This window comes from Lampetra fluviatilis, chromosome 30 (assembly GCF_964198595.1).
Source record: "Lampetra fluviatilis chromosome 30, kcLamFluv1.1, whole genome shotgun sequence".
Classification (NCBI taxonomy): domain Eukaryota; kingdom Metazoa; phylum Chordata; class Hyperoartia; order Petromyzontiformes; family Petromyzontidae; genus Lampetra; species Lampetra fluviatilis.
In genome coordinates this window covers 1496237-1516230 of record NC_136304.1, presented here as the reverse complement: position 1 = coordinate 1516230, position 19994 = coordinate 1496237, and the positions used below count along the sequence as shown (strand labels likewise).

General features: G+C 48.0%; 1 protein-coding gene across 4 annotated transcripts in view; it reads right to left on the bottom strand.

The window, feature by feature from the left end:
* LOC144943110 (kinesin-like protein KIF26A) overlaps positions 1 to 19994 on the bottom strand; it is a 117516-nt gene that overhangs the window by 47156 nt on the left and 50366 nt on the right. For 3 of the 4 annotated variants that reach the window (XM_078870295.1, XM_078870297.1, XM_078870298.1), the window contains one exon: positions 13734 to 13996. In XM_078870295.1, the coding sequence (XP_078726421.1) occupies positions 13734 to 13996 (263 nt within the window). The remainder of the gene's footprint in view (positions 1 to 13733; positions 13997 to 19994) is intronic. The other variant, XM_078870296.1, reaches the window with a different exon arrangement.

The window sequence follows — 19994 nt, the reverse complement described above, 5'->3', positions numbered from 1 at the left end:
CCTCCAGGTGCATGGCCTTCTCTCTGGGCAATGTGTCCTGTGAAGCACGGCGGTTGCCCAAAACGTCCCCTATTGCAACACCTTTTTCTCTTTTAATGCAACGGTGCGCTATTGACGAACGTGTCGAGTTTTGTTGTCGTTGACGTAATTAAGACGGCGGCTTCAACTGCGCTGTTGAAACGTCGGCCACGTTATTCCCCTTCCTCAAGATGGACTGTTTGCCAAGGCCGAAAAGCTTGAGTTACCTCCAGCAGCCCGCGACGGAACCATTCGCGAGAATCACAACCGAGACGCTGGCGAACACCTGGGACTCTCTCTCTCTCTCTCTCGCTCTCTCGAGTCTCGAGTCTCGACGCGACGTGGCGGGCACGTGGAGGAGGACGAGTGCGACAAAACCCGCACGACAAAATGATGTTCACCCTGCATACCGAGTGCACGCACGCGCGCGCAGTTCCATCGACCCAATAGCAAACTGCTGCCTCATTACAATTTTTTTAATAATGGATGTTAACCTTTTATAGAGTTTCACTGTGGACTGGAAACTGCGCCTGAATCCCAACGTTGCGTCTGCTCTCGCGAATCTCCTACGCAGCACAACAATGGTGGCGTTCGAATTTTTAACCTTCGCAGGGAGAAAGAAAGAAAGAAACACAGAAGGCCATAAACCCGGAGAACCATTTTACCATCACTGAAATGAGGTTTGCTCCATAAAAGGCATTGCACAATACACAAACAGAACATGTTTGGAAGCTGTATTGAACAAATAAGTGAGCATAAGCATTCAAATTGTAAAAGCTTCAAGAAGCAGTTGTCAGTTGAGAGTTGTGCGGCAATAACCATCATTGAGGGGGCAGTCACTGAGAGAGATGATACAGATGGGACCCCCCAAAAGCTTTGCATTTTTCCAAACGGACGCCCCTTAATTTAGAACGTCCAAAAAACAACAATTCGGTTTATTGAGAAATAGTGTCGAGGTTCTGCACCAACTCCAGCTCTCCGGGAGCCTCACCGAACTATGTACAGATGCCACACACGAGTTTTCTCTTCGTACCTCCTGCCATGTCCAAGCGTTTGCCCAAGCCTATGGCGAACAACCTCATTGCAAGCGAAACTACTCATTCCAAGTGTCCTTGCGACTCATGAATAACTGTCAACAGCTGCCTTGCCCGCACGCACGCCACGCACGCGGCTTCCGCACACGCTGGGGAGACAAACGGGGCAGGCGACACACTCCGCACAGACGCGCTGCGCCCCATCATGGCCCAACGGTTGGCGAAACGATGGCGAGCTGACAATGGCACTCGGCCGCACGGGGTCAGGTCTCGCAAAAGGAAACACGGCTCGCCGTGCCTTTGTTGTCCTGACCTGTCGGGGGTGGGGCGGAGAGAGAGGGAGGGAGGGAGGGGAGCCCAGTTGGCTTGCCAAGATTGACACTCGTCCGTGCCTCTCGCCTACGAGGAGGTGCCGCTAAGTTAGGCGTCTGACTTGCGCAACGAAAACACGGGAGAGGAAAGGGGAGGGGGTTGTTAAAAAAATGACCAGAGAAGCTTTAGGGGCCATCCATTGAGTAGGTACGCAAAAATCTGTCAAAACTTGACCCCTGCCCCCCTCCCTGCACTGTTTACAGAGGCGTTCTTTAGAGCTCCGCGGAGTGGAGGACCTTCCGCCAGTCGTGGCGTGAGCAAAGACAATGTGCAGGGCTGTACCTTTAACTTTTTGCAACCATGAAAACAAATCTCTGCAGTTTAGTTTATTTAAGGAAGGCATAATTGTCTTGTAATGGTTGCGGTCTTATTGATATTGTTAACACGCTACATGACTGTCAGATGTAATGGGGAGTCTCGCTCGGTTGATCGAAACCATTACCCAACTTTAAAACGAAGTAATAAACACGTTTTTATTTCCGAGAAAATCTTAGAAGACATCCCATTATTTTTAAACACTGCACGATTTTTTGGAAAATAATTTGAGATTTTACGGAATTATTTTTCTCCCCAGAGTATTCGATGCCCAATTTAAAAAAATTCTATTTCACAAAGTTGCATTCGTTTCGAAACGTTTATAAATATGTGTTAAGGTGGTAACATTGTTTTATTTATGATATTGTAGGGAATTACGAAATGCCTGAATGCTTTGTAAGCATATTCGAGTACTGTATAAGTTAAGCCTCTTCTTACTTAAGTCCACTTAACTGCAAAATACACAAATTCCTTGTGAATTTGCTGGACTGACATGCACACAGCTTGCGCAACTCCAATTGCCTGTTTAAATCTCCGTATCTTACGCATGCGCGAAATCCGTGCATGGACAGCCAACATTATTTGTACTTTTTTATACTGTCATCCCACTTAACCTCAAAGCAGGCGGATTCCAAACTTCCAGGATGTTGCCGCACGCTTCAAAGGGAGCGACGTGGGGACGAGATGAATGACGGCCGTTACGTGCCCCATAACCGCCTAGGATACGGCGCTTCCTCGTGCCCTTCATTTCGAGCCCTGACGCACGCCTGTCGGCACACCTCGGTCCAAAAAATCTCAGGGTCGTCGTCGTCATCACAACGCCACCGCAATCGCCGCCGGGCATCCATCTCGCTCGACGCGCGTTTTGTCCGTCTTCTCTCAAGCGATGGTGCGCACGGCTCCACGCGATCAATCGCCTGAAGGATTGTGCCGGCAGCGAATGTACGGATGCTGGAGGCGCGCCGTGGAAGACAGATCTGGCTGTTTTTCCCTGCATGCCCTGCTGTGGCTCCTCGCAACTCTGAGCTCAAGACGGCGGCAGAGAATTTATTCATAAAAAAATATATATTGTTATTCAAGAACCCAGAATGGAAAGTAGATTTCAAAAATAGGGGGCGGGGGGGAATGGCAGAATAACGTCTGGCAAACTGGGCGCAATACACAGCCTCAAAATGAGGGATCGGACGGTTTGGGTGGTGTCCGGGCTCGCTGCCCTACCTCGGTCGGGGGGCGACGACCGGGAGCGGTGTGGTTGAGGGGGAGGGGAAGAAGATTGAAGAACGGGCAAGCGGCGGTGATATTGTAAAAGTGTCTCGCTCTGTCACGGTCTGAATGACTGCGCGACGTGCGCACTGCGGCAGCCAGCCCGCGCTGCAATCCTTTACCACGGAAAAACATTGCCGAGTCTCATTCTCAGGGTGCTCCTGCTTGTTCGTTGGCTTCGCACACTGCTCAAATGTGTCCGCAAGCGGGAAGACACCGGAGTGCCTGGAGACAACCCATGCATACAAGAACGAGTCTCTCAAACTCCAAGCTAACGGGCCAAGTCCGACTCACTCTACCCCACGGCCCTGCAAGTTGTTTTCCAACACAGGTTCTAACAAGCCGCGGGTAATCCACCTACACTCAACCTACTCACGAGCTTGTCGTGCCCGTTATTTGACCAGGAGATGAAACAATCGCATTGAGAAACATAGCCTCTTTTGCAACGGTGAAACTAGTGAACCCTACTGCTGCGCAATGAACGAGTCGAATTGCATGCAAATGACGCGGTCTCATCACGGTGTCCCGACTGGCATCACATGCAGTGGGACTCGTCATTACACCCGCACATAACCCTGCTCGGCCCCCAGCCAGAGTCAGACGTGAGTGCATCGTCGTTTTGGCATCTGAATCTGGTATTGTTCCGGCTCGGCAAGGAAACTTGAGGGTCCCGCACTGCATTGGCTCGGATGGTGCCACTGGGAAAGACATTTTGTTGTTTTTGCTGCTTGGATACTTCCACTGAAATGTATTCACACGTACAGTCAGAGGCTGGCTCTGGGAAGGGCGTACGGCGAAGCTAACCAGCACGCGCGTTGTAGACGGAGCAGTTAAAAACAGTTGACCTGTAGCCACTGCATTGCTGACACTCCCATTAAGCAGAGCTCAGCCCCAAAGGGCATCAATTCTACAACAGGGACATCGGGGCTTTCAGGGAGCACCGACAAAGGCTGTAAAACCCGAGCTCTATCCGTCTCTCTCACTCCTCCGTCAGTCGTCTCAAAGCAGCCGACAATGAGACTTGGACGGGCTCTTGCGCTCCTTCAGTTCTCCGGTCGTGACAATCACTTCCCGTAGGGCCACGTTTCTCTCGTCTTGCGTCGATCGACAGCCTCCTACACTTTGCGCTCGTTCCACATGGCAATGCAAGGCCACGTTTGTTGGTCTCCATTCTTTTCAGACGTCCCCAAACCAAACATATGCCTTCTTCTTCATGTTTTTTTTGGAACGATGTCACCTTCTGGCCTTGCTTTATGCTTCTGTTGGTCTAAGTTTTGTATGTATGTCGATATGTGCTTGCTATATGTACACTTCACGTGGCCTCAGGTGCACATGGCCTGGTACAAGCGTCGTGGTGACGTCACCGCCACTTAGTGGCGAATGGCGGTTGTTGTTGTTGCTATATGTACGGCAAATGACACCCCGGGCATTTGCAAAGAGGATGTTCCAACTTGAGAGATTATCCAGGTGAAATATTTACATTAAAAAATAACTATTATGAAACGTATGGTCTCATGTAATGGGGGGAATTAATTCACCCCTTAAGAAATGTAATTACGAGTCACGAATCAGTGTAGAGATTTGCTTATATAATCAATATATATGTTTACATTGTGGTAAATGGGAGTGCCTCAAGAGACCCCTTTACATAGAATAAACATGAATTCAAAAACATTGATTATTATACAAGCGGTTGGATAACGTTGATCAAGAGCTTAATAATCTATATGCACCAATATATCTACCCCTACGGTATATCTCACCAGGTGAAACAAATGAACTCGACTTGACTTTGTAGAATATATGAGATGAGACGTGAAATTGTGGTTGCGATGGAAACGTTTTAAGAAGAAACAAAACAGACACAGAACCAGGCAAGACGTTTCAAATATGTGAGCATGATATACAAACAAATAAGAAAATCCTCTAAAGAAGGGTTCTCTAGAGCTCCCTCGAGTGGAGGTCCTTCTGCCAGTAATGGTTACGAGTAAGAGAAGGCACAGCTGAAGCGTTACCTCGACTCCTAACCATTGGACGATGCGATATTTTGCACCATTGCGGCACGAACACCACGCTCCTTTACAGGAACATGAGATCCCATTACCTAATTCGACGATATGTTACACACGCACGCACGCACGCGTTTATGCGCAGCATAAACTAATGACTTGACTGTGGAAGGGAGACACATTTTAAGTAGGGCTAAAACACGCTGTCAACACTCTATTAAGACGGTAAAATTGCGATGATGATATAGAGAGACCTCAAATTTACCGTTGAGCTTTTGCAGGACTGCAGAAGCGAATGAGATGCCCTGAAATGAGTGCGTCAATGGAGAATGAAGAAATTAAATTGCAGCCTTTTTGCAACAAATGAGCAGAGCTCTGAGCAGAATTAATGCAAGTGCTGTAAATTGAAAAAAAAACAAATATTGCCGAAATATGTAAATGAACAGGATATGAAAACAACTAAATATGTCAGGTCATTGTAGCTGTCCTCCAGAGGCAGCTGAGAATTTTGCAGGTCGGGTCCCACAAAACGCACTGCAGAGCTAAAGGTCTTAAACTCAACAACACTGACACAAATAACAAATACAAATACCCCGTGTAGCCTTAACAAATTGTTGGGGCAAGTGCTGTTAACGAGCACCTATGAAGGCCGGCACGTCACACGAGGGGGTGGGTGGCCAGCACCGCACCTGGCCCCCTTTGTCTCCCCATTTGCTGATTTTTGTTCGTGTAGATACCACTTCAGGCACTCATTTGAGGCCGAGTTGACCTAGGGGAGGCTCCGGACCGCTTCAGATATTTGATGTCACTGGTGTTGGTGGCCGTGAGCGGAAATCGAACTCGGGTAGATGGGATTGAAGCGCAATGCGCCAACCACTGTGCCACCACTCCTCATAATTTAACAACACATAGAATAGCTCACAAATGGCAGGAAGGCACAACTCCCATCAATGCATTGCACGCATGCCAAGTGATAACCACGTCACTTCTCCAATGCTCTCAGCCTTGTCCAGACCACTTCAGCATTTGTTTCTTGCTGTGGTTGTCCCACCTGATGACGGACGCTTGTGTTGTGCCCGAAACGTCGTGATTATTATTTTATTTATATTATTATTTTTATTATTTTTATTATTTATTTTTACCTACGTGACTTTACCGAAGAAACCTAAGAGTATTTGGCAGTACAGTTTTATTTTCGTTTATATCAAGAGTTGGAAAATGTGGACAGGAAAACGAATTTCTTCAGAACTGCTTTGTTTAGTTTGTTGTCCTTCCCCATCACCTCTGATTAGCACGGCTGGCTACGTAAGGTGCGAAAGAAGTTCAACATACATTCGTACATTGTACATGCAAATGTCATGACCACATTACATCCATGAATGGCCTGATGGGAGTTGTTATTTCCTTCTATATGTGAGCACATCTTTGTGTGCGTATATACCTCTCCATTTCCATCCTGCAATCATGTTTCCTGTTGCGATGGGTTTTTTTTTCACAGTTTACATACGTGTTGGATTTGAATTATCGCTAGGACTCACAGCGCTCATTAAATTACCAACATCACTCTTTAACAAGCTGCTAAATTATACGCGAGTGTCGGAATTGTTTTATTTTTACATCAAATACAACCTGCACAGCACACATTCAGGGCTTCCTATTTGCGAGGCAGAAATAAAGAGGCCTTAATCCCAGAGGACCTCATGGCCAGATATGACCCAATACTCCGAGCAAAACAATTCCGTAGTCAAGTGTAAACAACGCTGATCCGTCAATTAGGGCACCTACAACACTGAGTGCACCTGATACGAACACTCGGAAAATGACAGGCAGATTGGCTTATGCTATTTTCTCCACGTAAACATGCCAAGCACCAGAACCTGCAAAGAGGCAATTAAAAGTTTTAGAATAATAATAATGAGCCACTACGTTTCATCACACGGTGAGCATCTGTTGAACATGCTGTGGCCCAACACATTAGGGGAGTGTGAGTTTTATTACAAAAGAGTAGCTCAGGAAACATCCACAACAGGAGACAGTCATTATTGGTCGATAGTAATGCAGCAGGGATTATGATTTGTTTCTTAGTGTTGTCCTTTATAAGCGAGAAATGTAGCCAGTTGCTGTGTGCATTTGGGAAGTCCCTTGAATTGGATAGTTGTTCATGCTCAAGCGTCACTTGGTCACATTCGTAATGTACGGCGCACTCAAAAACACGGATAATCTTACGATGAGCGCTGCACAATGATACTCAGCAAGGTTCTCAATAAGCTCGCAGTTAAATGTTCTGAAAGGTCAAATCGGGCCTTGCTCAGGAGCCACCATCTGGTGAGGTCGTTAAGAGCTGCGTCAATAATGTATAGTCGTGGACCCAAGCTGCCATTTCTATGTTGATCACGAACGTTACGGGCAATGCACAGAAAACCCAGCATTTGTATTTGCCGAGTCACCATCGAGTTAATTTCAAGAGGCTGCGAATGAATCCATCGTATATTGTAGACGATCACACAGAGATAGACCACAAAAACACAAACATATTGCACGGCGCATTGTAAACAAGCTGCTGCATGCAAGCAAATATGATTTTGATTTGTCACGTGTATAATAATAGTTATGCATATAAATATACTGCAGTTATATTTACCATCGCATCTAGGACTATTACTTTTAGTTTTATGCCACGTGATGTCAAGCAGAGGTAAGAGGGAAATCACTGTCATGGTTACGCGAAGATTGTCAATGATGTGGCTGGGTGACCTAGCGGGAGCGCAAGTGGCTCGCAATTAGCAAGTTGTGAGTTCAAACCCCCGTTGGAGGTTGACTCAGCCCATAAAAACTCTCTGGGGTTCGTAAAATGAACACCACTTTAGATTTGTACTATATTCCCTCTTTTAGTATTGTATGGTATCCCCATGCATTCGGCTTGTCTCAAAAGACCACACGTGATTTATGTGTTCTAGCAACAGCAGAGGCATAAATGATTAGACTCCGGGGCTGTGAAGACATACTGCGTCTCAGTGGATTTCCATTAGCGTTCATTAAGACCAACATATGTGCAAAGACAAAGATCCCCCGTATAGCCTCAACAGACAAAATGCAATTATTTTCTCAATTACACAAAAATGTTGGGTTCTATGACCGAAAAAAGTATACAACCTCACACAAAGACCCAGATCCACCGTATCGCCTTTCACAGACTGTCTGAGCAAGTCCTGTTTTGCGAGGACCCATGAAGGCCGGTACAGCACACGAAGCGATGGTGTGGCCAGCACCACGCCCGGCCTCCCTTTGTTCCCCAGTGGTAGTGTCAAGCTCACGGAACCCTGAGCCCTGGGACCAGTTCAGATAATCGTCACTGGTGTTGAATCTGTGCGGGAATCGAAATTGGGTCTCCGGGTTCGTAGCGCAGCGCCAGTACATGCTGCGCCACTGCTCACCAAAGGCAAAAACACACACGAATGTTAAGGTGAGCGCAACTTGATATAAGGACACAACGCAACGTCTGTAATCTAAAAATGCATAATGCATCACAAGGTGATTTAAATAATGTCGCGGAACTAATTCTTAACCGTATCTTGTACGTGCAGCGCACACTCTGATAGAAATTCCTTCACGCTAAATGTGGCCAATTTTCCGTTTATGTAAATGCTCTGGTGTAGCAGCCTCTATTCAATTATCTCTTTCAGTTCCACCTGTCAAGGAAAATATAAAAAAAGCTAAATTATGACATCGGACCGCGCGTTCCACTTGAAGTCCTTGCGCAAGGTCAGGCACTGCAGCCGGCGGGCGGTGTGCAAAGTCCGGTCGCTCGCACGTCCACCACCCGCTGGCGCGATAGACGCACTCGAGCAGCGAGAGCTTGCGAGCACACGCGCATGCACGCGCGCACACACACGCATGCACACACGCACGCGCACGCACGCGCGCGCACACACACGCACGCACGCATGCACGCGCGCACGCACATACACACGCGTTGTCCCAAGGACCGGTCAAGCGGCCGAAAACTCCTCCCACCCCCTCCCCCCCCCCCCCAACTGCATTTAGACCACTCACGCCGGTGAATAGATCGTCATTGTACGAAGCGTCAAGTGCGAGATCTCTTCTCGCGGGAGGAGGGTCGACTGCCTTGCCCTGTATGACCTATCACCCGCGTCTATTAAACCACGCGGCAGGTCTTGGCAGCAGCGCTTTCAGGACCAACCGCTGAGCACGAACGACCTCGACACCGAACACACCTGCGTCCGTAGTCGCACTTCCCTGGCGAGCTTCGGCTACGGAACGGTCGCTCGGCAGCAATAACGAATCGATGTACGTTTGTTTTTATGACACAAGCAAGCGAGATAACGCGCGTGCGTTGTGCTCCACGTTCGAACCGAATTCCGGGGCACTCCGTTGGCGACGGCCCAGCGTGCGGCGGATCAAACCGTGGCGACGCGGACGGACGGATGTAACGCAACGCAGTCGTCAAACAAACAAACAAAGAACGTCCTGCGACAAAATACGAATCGTTGATGGGAAAAACCAGCGTGGACAAACTTTCACGTCTTTGATTGGACGTTTTGGCCGGTGCAGGCGTGGGCAATGTTTACCGTTTGGTGAAGATGGTCAAGGCCCAGCTCTTTTCATTGCTAACTCACGCCACTGCTCGTGGAAGGATCTCCCCGTTGGCAGGGAATGCCCACACTTCACCCCACCACACGCGACCTGAGCGTTCGACTGTGATCTACCGTCGTATGCCGCTGGGTGCATTGTTTTAACAGCCGTGCCAGAAGATTGAAACAGCGATCTCTGGTTTGCAAAAGCAGTGTGCTAAATGTTACTATTTTACATATGTTATTACAGGCCGCACATTGTGGTTTTAGTTGTTGTAAATCACGACATTTAAATGAGTTAGGCTTTTTTTTACCTTACCAATGCAAGTTTTTTATTCCGTGACTTTCGAGTAATTGCTGCAGTTCTGGAAAATGTGCCTCTCAGATGGCCAATTAAAGCCACGACGGCAGTTACACTTGAGAAAAAAACGCAATGCTTTGTTTGGAACAAAAAGAAGAACACCTCAAAATGGACCACTAGGTTCTGTGTTGTCAGCTACAGGCCAGCTTGACAAGACTTGCCAAAGAAAATGTTCAAATTAAATGTGAAATACAGCGCTGCCCTTTCTGGAAATGAGCTACCAGTGGAAGGATATTCTACGTATGATGGCTACATTGTCGCGTGCCTAAAGGTGTATTTTTGCACGTGTTAACACTACAGTACTGTATATATATCTTGACAATCAATTAGATAAAAACTCACTTTAAACCCAATATTAAAATTAACTATAAATTGACAGTAATGGCTTATTCATATTAATTAATTCACGAATTGCGTTGTCCTTGCTTGAAAGTGCCAGTTTTATGAAGATACGGGGGAACAATTAAAATCTGTTAATTGCTGTAAAACATTGCTTAAAATCCACAAGGCAATTTCTGCGCAAACAACATCTATTTTGTATACAACCTCATTATGTTTTGTTATGGAGAATAATGACTAACAACATCTATAAACAGACCTCCGCTGTCTCCAGATTCGAATAAAATATGTTTTAGTCACAGTCCTATTGGCTCAGCAGACCAGAATTGCCCCGCAGAATGTATTTAATATGTGGAGAAACAGCACTGACCGTCTGTGTAAATGTTATAGTCTAAGTTGTTATTTACACATTGGACCAGGGCAGTGCGCTCTTCACTTGTTGCAGAGGCTCACGGTTCGAATCCAGCGGCCACTCTGGTCGAGTAATCATTAAAATACCGCACCGTGCACTCCGCAGTGAACGGTGAAGATCCCGCGATGTCATTCGCAAGTGCAGGCCGTCACGTGCTGGCATCAGCTCCACATTTGTCATGTTAGAAATGATATAGAAATTGCTCGATAAGGATATTATAGCAGAGCAATCATTGCCCCCCCAACCCCCCCACCCACTCACCCGCTACAAAAAAAACGACTTGGCAGGACCCTCCTGAAAAGAAGTCACGAGACTTAGGCTTTTCCTGGGTCAACAAGCAGAAAAAAAACATATAACAGTGGATAACAACGTACCAGCTCCCACCGGTGGTGTACGCAGTGGTGACTAGTCGAGGGTTCGTGGACTGCACAAATGTTGTGAAACTCCCTTCCCGTGGGAATGAACATTCCATACCATGACTCGCCAGGAGAAGGCGGTACAGCAAGTGGACTAATCGTCATCTGTTTCCATTTGTATGGGGATGAAGCGTTGCCCCCTCACACGCTTCAGTTTTCTTTGGGCACTCCGGTATTCTTCCACACATATAAACTCATTAATTGGCTGAAAAGTTACTTCAAATAAAAATACTCAACAAAGTGAGACAACTCAGTGTGGCCTTCCAAGATAAATAAGTAGGAAAAAGGGAAAAAATGGAGTTTGTCTTGTCCGTTAGTATGTAAATATTAGCTATACACATGCATGAACGGATGCACAATTTATGATAATTCATATTTTCTCATAATCGGGAATATTAGATGTCCCATGCACTGAATTCAATCAATCCCTGGCAATCCATTGATGTGTATCGGTTGGCTTAGGCTGAGCAAGCAGCCATATGGCCATGTCGCAGAAAACTGGGGTGGGATGAGACCTGAGAAGTGGGTGTGAGAGCAGATGAGAATTCAGAGTTGTGCAGAATGCGGTGGGAGATGAATGCATTACAAACATGGCCTCAATTAGCCCATATAACGGAGGATAAACCACAGCAAATGTGAAACACTTTTATTTAACACAAACACATTGCCCCTCCATAATTTCCCAACAACAAAACTATCTCAGGTCTACAGCCCACATATGTTCCCAGCCTGGCTCTCAGATACGCTCCAATTTAAATCTGTTGCATGGTCCGCCTCCGCTTCACTAACCCCTAGCTCTGCTTCGGCAATTGTGTTCACATCCCAATGGACCTGACAGAATATAATTGGCGTACATCTGCGCAACATCTACGCGAGTTTCCAACGCATGCAGAAACAGCGCTGTGTGCACACGGAGTAATACGCAGGAAGATGCCCCCATCCACTTCCTCAAGACCGGATCACAGCGGTCTGTGGCCTCGTGAGGCATCATGAGACGGGCAACGTTGGCAGCTTGATGAAAAGGGAGGCTGAGCAAATCCTCCTGAACGAATGACAGTGCTTTGTGATCCCGTAGCCGCGCACACATGACTGCCACCGGAGGGCATGGTTAAGAATAAACAATAAAGCATCGAGGTGGAGCAAGGCAGCCAAACTGGCAGGTGGGGGTCGTTTCTCCAGCTCGTCTTAGAATTAGAGGTGGGAGCCTCAATGAGACTCATTCATACTTGGGCATTTACACCGAATTCCTAACACTCGTATATACAATGACAACAACCACAACAACGAAGACGACAACAATCGCCGTTCACCACTAAGTGGCGGCGACGTCGAGATTTGTATACAGAGTGATGAAGCCAAGAAAAGATATAACCTGGGCCTGCATCATCACACAACTCTGTACAGTCGAGGGAGATTGACTTAAGCCCTTGTGTTCCGTCCAGTGCCACATTTCGAAGTTGTTTACGTTACACGTTTCAATTGGCTATTTATTAATAGCGTTAACACGTTTACGGGAAGCATATCTTGGGCACTATCAGTCGTCGTAGGGTGAGGAAGACACAACCCAAAAAACAAATATCCGTTATCTCGAAGATAGCCAGTATCTGTGTTTCTGGGCTGACACAAGTTTGAAACTTTGTACATTATTTGTTTTGTCTTCTCAATGTTATTCCCATTGTGCCATCACTGTCGTGGCGTCAAACTAAGCATCTATTGGCAAATCTCAGAGCAATGCAACCCCGCTTGTATTTGAGAATGGCCCATACAAGAAATGTTCATACAAATGCTTCTTTATATGCTGTTCAGTGTCCCTTTTTATGCACACACTACACAGTCAACTTTCCAAGATGCCCTGCCAGAGAGGAATCTTGTTGGAATGATCAGGGCTGGAATTTGACCAAATGAAAAGACAAAAGACATTTTACACGATGATTTTTGTGCTTCGTGACCAGCCTGAGATCATCAACGCACCGCAGCACGAGAACCTGGACTTAATTACTGACGGCTGACACCCAAACTCGAACCCTGATCTCACTCCATAATTCCACTTTCTTAGCTCCGACTCCGGTGGCACCTGGCTATGATTTTAAAACCCCTCTTTTTACAGTTAGGTAATATGCACAATTATACCACCCTGGTGACATCACTGCTATAAATGCCAAAATGTCAAACGACGTCGCATCAATAGGGCACTATGACGGCATGCCTTGCCGTAATTGTAAAGGTGTTGTCTTAATCATTAATGAAGCTTTAAACTGCCTACCTACACAGCCACAAGATAAGAGTTACAGCTCTCCGATGTGTTTTGGGATGTTCCGCTTGTTGTTTGAGATTCGCGTGGGAGCTTCTCCAAGATCTCTAGTACCTCACGGCACACGGAGGAACTCCTGGCACGCGGAGCGAATCGTCGGACGCCGTATGGAGCAATGCGCAGTATGACCTGAAAACACATCGGAGAGCCATGCAGCAGCAGCAGCACGAAAGCCAACGCAGCGGTAAACGAAGAGCCGCCTGGCTTCTGGGTCACGTTCTCCCTTCCGTGGACATGTGGAGACGCGCGGACACAACGAGGCTCCGCGCGCAATGCCGTGAGAGCACTCGCCTCGTGAAGAAGGACGCGTTCGGATTGCCGTTGCCGTTGCAGTTGCTGTTCGCTGCGCATGACCCCGGGGCGGCGTGGGCGGTCTTCTGCGGGCTCCCGTGCGCCGGGGAGCCTCCCGGTGCCGAGAGCGGCCACGGCAGAGCCTGCGGCGAGCGGGTAGGCGACGCCAGCCTCTCCAGCGGAGGGTGGCCCAGGCTCTGCTGTTCCCAGCTGGAGCCCCCGGACAGCGGCTTGCAGCCCTCTAGGGTTGGAGACGCACCCTGCTGTCGTGGTTGGGAGGAGGTTGGCAGCAGCAGGAGGATGGAACGTGGGGAGGAGAGGCGGCACGATAAGGAAGAGGTTAGCGGGCGTCGGTGCGCTAGGGCCGGGAGTGCTCGGCGTTGACATTACGTGCGGTGGAGGGGCCGGGCGTCAGCGTGGTTGTCGCTCGTTGCAGAGATTTGCAGTTCGAGCAGAAGCTGCCGCCCTGGTCAATACTGTTCACGTATTAACCGTAAATACAGGCCGTCCACTACCAAGTGGGCATTAACGATCGCGTGATGTTATTTGAAAGATAAGTAGCTCATGTGTGCCACTGCCACGGTACATGTTTGCCATATTTGAAAATAAAAATTGCAAATTAATGTATTTGGTTAAACCACATTGCAGCATTGATCCCCCCTCCTCCAACTGGCAGAATATATTCATTTGTGAAACACAGCGCCTTCCTGACAGCCTTGCACTTCACGAACGGCACAAATAACAAATAAAGGAAACAATAATGATCGTCATTAAATTATAGATGGAGGAATGAACAACGCGAGTGTGACAACTAATGTGCTCGTATTTATTCGGCACGCTGCCTTAGGTAGCAGCGCTGTCGCGTTGCGCTCACAACGTGAAATAGAGTGGAGGGGAAGCCGGCTTAATTGTAGCGAGCTGCGTGCGTGACGCGATCCGTGCCTTGTCTGCAGTCACCTTCCCATGCCCGATCGTTAGCTGGGGGGGGGCAGGGGCTCTTTAAATTGCTACCAGAGCGAGATCATGAGATTCCAGTAACAATCTAATGAGTCTAAGACTGCTATTGGGCTGGTAACTTGAAACTGACACCCAGCACGTCGGTGTTGGGTAGTTTGATGTTTTTTTCTCGTCTCGTTGCTTTACGTGGAAAAACTCCAATTAGTCACAGGCTGTGTGAGGCCGTGACCTGATTTCGTTAGCCAGCCAAGGGGTCTCTTTCACGGCCCAGGCTCCAGAGCTAAAACTTGTTTTGGTTTTCTTTCCATTCTTGGGGTCAATGGACACTTTGTGCTACTGTTGACACGGGTCTGATGTGATATCCCTGACCAGCATAGCATGCAAGGCAAGTTGTGGATCATTACACCAAATTAATATTGAGTGAAAACACATTAGCGTTATTTTCCTAACCCAATATCATTAAATAATGAACCCTGAGATGTTTTGTAATGGTGTATCCCAGGCCAGAACAAAACAGCATCATGTGGTATGTTTTATAATAACTCTTTCCATACGAAAGTTAATCAGTTTAAAGGCTTTTTGTTAAATTGCTAATCGTATATAATTGTTCTTTGATAATAATACTAATAACAACGACCACAATTGCTATACTTATTTCAGATGTAAATCTAGGGAGACTGATGTTTTTGTTGCATTGTTAATTTAACCTGAAAAACATGTTTTTGAGACACCCACTGAACAAAAATCACAAACGCATTAAAAACCAGACGTGGCATGGGGAGAGGCACGACCCAAATCTTGCGGTTGGCTGCACGACAAAAACTTAGTCGGGTCACTTTGGGGGGGAGGGGGCGGGGGGGTGACGACAACTGATCAACAGTTTACGGTGAGAAATCGCTCGCAGCCGTGCTCTGGAAACCTCATAAAGATGTGGCACGGTCCCGTGTCTCTGCTCACGCCGTGCCCAGCCCCTCATCTCGCCAGCCCCACCGTGACCCACCACCAGGCTTGCTTCACCAGCATCCCCTCCCTCCCCTCGCTGCAGTGGAATGTGTTTTAATTGCCTCTTCCCCAGCGCAGCTTTGTTCCATGGCAGTGATGTGCATCGCTGCCCTGTGATCGCTGGCCCGAGACTCGCAGCTGCTGTCACGCACCCCCTTTAAACACCGTGCACTACCCCTGCCCTCTGCCGCCCACTCGCGTCAGGTGGGCAGTGTCACGATGCATTGAATTCATGCGCGCAGCGATGCTATACAGTTCAAGTTAATTATTATGGTTTAAATTGAAGACAAAGTTATTTTGAGACGTGGGTTCATAATACGGACGTTTCACACTGAATGCCAAATGCACGGTATTGGTCAACAAGTTTGTGAGCGCAGCAGGACGTTGGCTTGTCTCAGCGTCACGTACTCCAGCTGTGGCTGCTCCACACAGCGGCAATGCAGCCTTGGTGGGTCTCCGCTGTCCACACAGCTATTGCCTGAAGAGGCATCAGTAGCCAATAACAGTGATGGCACACACTGCCTGCAGAGGCATCGGTAGTCAATGACATTGATCAGATGCATTGTCTACATGAGTACGGTTTGATGTCAGTTTCACATCCGTAGCAGGAAAACGAAAGAGATGGGGAACAGAAGTCGCCATTATGGAGGCAATTCTCTTTTTAGGCCAAGTGGAATGTAGAATTGCAAATAATTACATATTAGAGAGCAGTATATTTTTTGTTACAAATAATATACAGGGAGATTTGAAAAAACACACAAATATTTCCACCAACTGTTTTTTGTTATCTCAAGTCGAAACCATTTCCCATTTCTGAAATGTTTCTGAAATGTTTCTGCAATGTTCCTATGAAACAAACACGACTAGTCAGACGTGCTAAGTTCGTGCCCACTGCACCTCAAGGCAACGGTAGGTGTGACGCGCGCCTCTTAGCGCAACGTTCGCTCCTATCCTCCTCCTCTGCACCGCCCTAACCCCCTCCATTGCGCGGCTTCTCAGCCACACAACCACCGCTGTTGCAAGATACTCTGAACAAACAGTCCCCAACAGCTGAGATTGCCTACTCTTAAACATAAACACACCCTGGCAATGCACATTATAACGAATTAAAACTTCAAGAGGATCGCGGTTGGTATATAAACGCAGCGTTTCTGACGCAATGCATAACCCGCCGTGCGCAGGTGCAATGCATTCGCGGACTTGTGCTGGGAAAACAACAACAACAACAACAAGCGCGTGGCGTGCTGCAGAGAGAGCGGCAGCAGCAGCACGAATTTATGAGCGGGCCCCCAAGTGCTGCGTCCTTGCACCACGCGTTTACACGGAGAGCTCGGGGGTAATTGCGAAGTAGCAGCGGGCAGCAACAATGCCGACTTATATACACTACCACCACCACTGCCACCACCGCCACCACCACCACCACTGCCACCACCGCCACCACCATCACTGTCACCGCCGCCATCACCACTACCACCACCGCCACCACCACCGCCACTGCCACCGCCGCAATCACCACCACCAGCACCACCACCACTGCCACCACTGCCACCATCACCACCACCGCCGCCACCATCACTGTCACCGCCGCCATCACCACCACCACCAGCAACACCACCACCACCACTGCAACCACCGCCACCACCGTCACCACCTCCGCCACTGCCACCACTGCCACCACCACCACCACCGCAGGCCACCACCACCACCACCGCCACCACCGCCACCACCACCGCCACCACCACCACCGCCACCACCACCGCCACCACCACCGCAGCAGGAGCAGCGGTGAGGTGGGGCGACTCTGTCAACACAGCTGCGGCCCCGGAGCGGAGAAGCTCGAGGAATCTCTCGGCAATCTGCAACATTTTACCAGCCGGTGCAAAACCTCAAACCGCCCGGACAGTCACCTTTGAATAATTGTAATCAGCAACTTCTTCTCGAAGCGAAGTATGCATTGCGAGCATTTTTTGAGGTTGTCGGGATGAAGGAGAGAGAGAGAGAGAGAGAAAAACCTTGATGGAACACCTCAGGGAAAGACCATCCGGTGTCATCTCCCTGTTTGCAATTCCGTTCTTTGCACAGATCAATAAGTGGACCGATGCAATTTGAAATAAAAAAAAGTACAATTGATTTCTTACTCAGATGAGCATTGAGCTATCGGTGCTCTTCTTCTGTTTACAGCCCTGAGTCGGTGGTGGAAATTCCACATTTGGAAATTCACATTTCCACTACCGAGGGGATCTGGAGAGTCGATCCAGAGAGCACAACCCACTGTTGACTTCCCCACGAAGTGAAATTGACTACATCGACCCCCCCCCGCACCCAGAACGACGTTGGGCTGAGTCAACCTCCACCCACAATGAGGACTCTCAACCTTTCCATTGGGAGCCTCTTGCTCGACCAATGACGCCACCTGGCCAGATTATGTTCTGAACGCAAATGAATATTGTGCATACATACGCGGCATGAGCTCTGCAACGGCGAATCGCGTCGTTCAGACGTGGCGGGAGTGTTGTGGTGTGGAAGAAACGAGCTGTCCTTTTGATAATGCAAAAAAGAACGCACACACATGCACACCTCACACACAGATTCGCCAGTCCAGGCCGGCATCGTAGCCTTACGAGATTTGCGGCGAGCTGGACGCTGGCGAGTGAGCCATCCTTCAAACCAGGTTATTAAACCCACGGTTCTGTCTGCTCTAGGGCTGCCCATTCACATGAACGGCCAGCTGAGTGATGGCACACAGGCCGAACGCAAACAACGGCTGTGCATTACGAGAGCCCGGGCACATTCCAGTGGGGCTCGCTTCATTATACCTTACGGAAGCCATCGGAGTTATTCATATTTGCGCGCTTTCAGATGCACTTCTGCGGCCGTCTGGAACGCTCTTCCTTCCAATATGAGGAAGCGACTGGAGCTGTGCACTTTTAAATCATCATCTAGATTGAACACTCATTTCTTTATAACTATTCTTCGGGTCTTTCGGTAAAGCCACAGAGATAGAAAAAATAATTAAAATATCACGACGTTTCGATCGCAACACAAGCAATCGTCATCAGGTGAAAAAAAAATAGTGGGAGAGCTGCTGAGGCAGGATGCTATAAAGGTTTGAGATGGGTGTAGCCCAAGGGTCATAAGAGAAGTGGGCGGGGCTAGAGATGAAATTTGCATGTCAATGTAAGATCGGTTAAATCGGAGAGCTACCTCCACGACGACGAAGCTCACAAGACAATGGCCACCTCCGCGGCTGCATCACCTGCCCCGCCCACTTCGCTAATGACCCTTGGGCTACACCCATCTCAAACATTTATAACATCCTGCCTCAGCAGCTCTCTCGCAATTTTTTCACCTGATGACGCTTGCTTGCGTTGCGATCGAAACCTTGTCATATTTTTATTATTTTTTCTATCTACGTGGCTTTACCGAAAGACCCAAATAATATTAATTCCTGCAGTCACGGAAAGCTTTAAGTCAAGATTTCTTTATAACTGTTTTAATATTTAGTTTAGTGTACTTCCCCCGCACCTCCGATTAGCATGGCTGGCTACGTATGGTGCGAAAGAAATTCAACATACATGTAATCATAGTGCAGCGCCGCCGCGTTTGAAAGTGAATAGATTGATTATTTGAATGGCTGATCAAACACATGGGAAGATGTGGTTAAATAATTTAAGCTGCGAGTACCATTCGGCCTCCAGCCGTAGCAAAAAATAAATAAATAAATAAATAATTGCATTTGACATGCACTGTAATTGAGCTCTTGACAAAACTGAGTTTGCATGCTGAAAACATGTTCGGTACAAACATAAGGTTTCCTTAGGGTGATGTGCACGTGGATTTCTGTACTGGATGAATTTCACAACTGGCACAATACAAAGATAAAGATCCCCATTATAGCCTTAACAGACTGTCGGGGCAAGTGCTGTTAGCGAGCATCTATGAAGGCCGGGACGGTGCACGATGGGGTGGGTGGCCAACACCACGCCCTTCCGCCTTTGTCTCCCCAGTTGCAATGTTTACATACCACACCAGGCACCCATTTTAGACTGAGTCGACCTAGTGTAGGCCCATGACTAGTTCAGATAATTGTCGCTGGTGTTGGCCGTGAATCGAACTCGGGTCGCCGGGTTTGACACACAGCGCCACCACTGCCCACACAGCTGGCACAAATAGCGCAAAAACAGCCACTAAGTCTTCATATAAATACGTGATGGACAAAGACGGCCTTGCGACGTCACACCAAGGAACGTTAATGCACAAACAAACGAACACGTTTTACCATTGTACATTTTGGAGTGATAG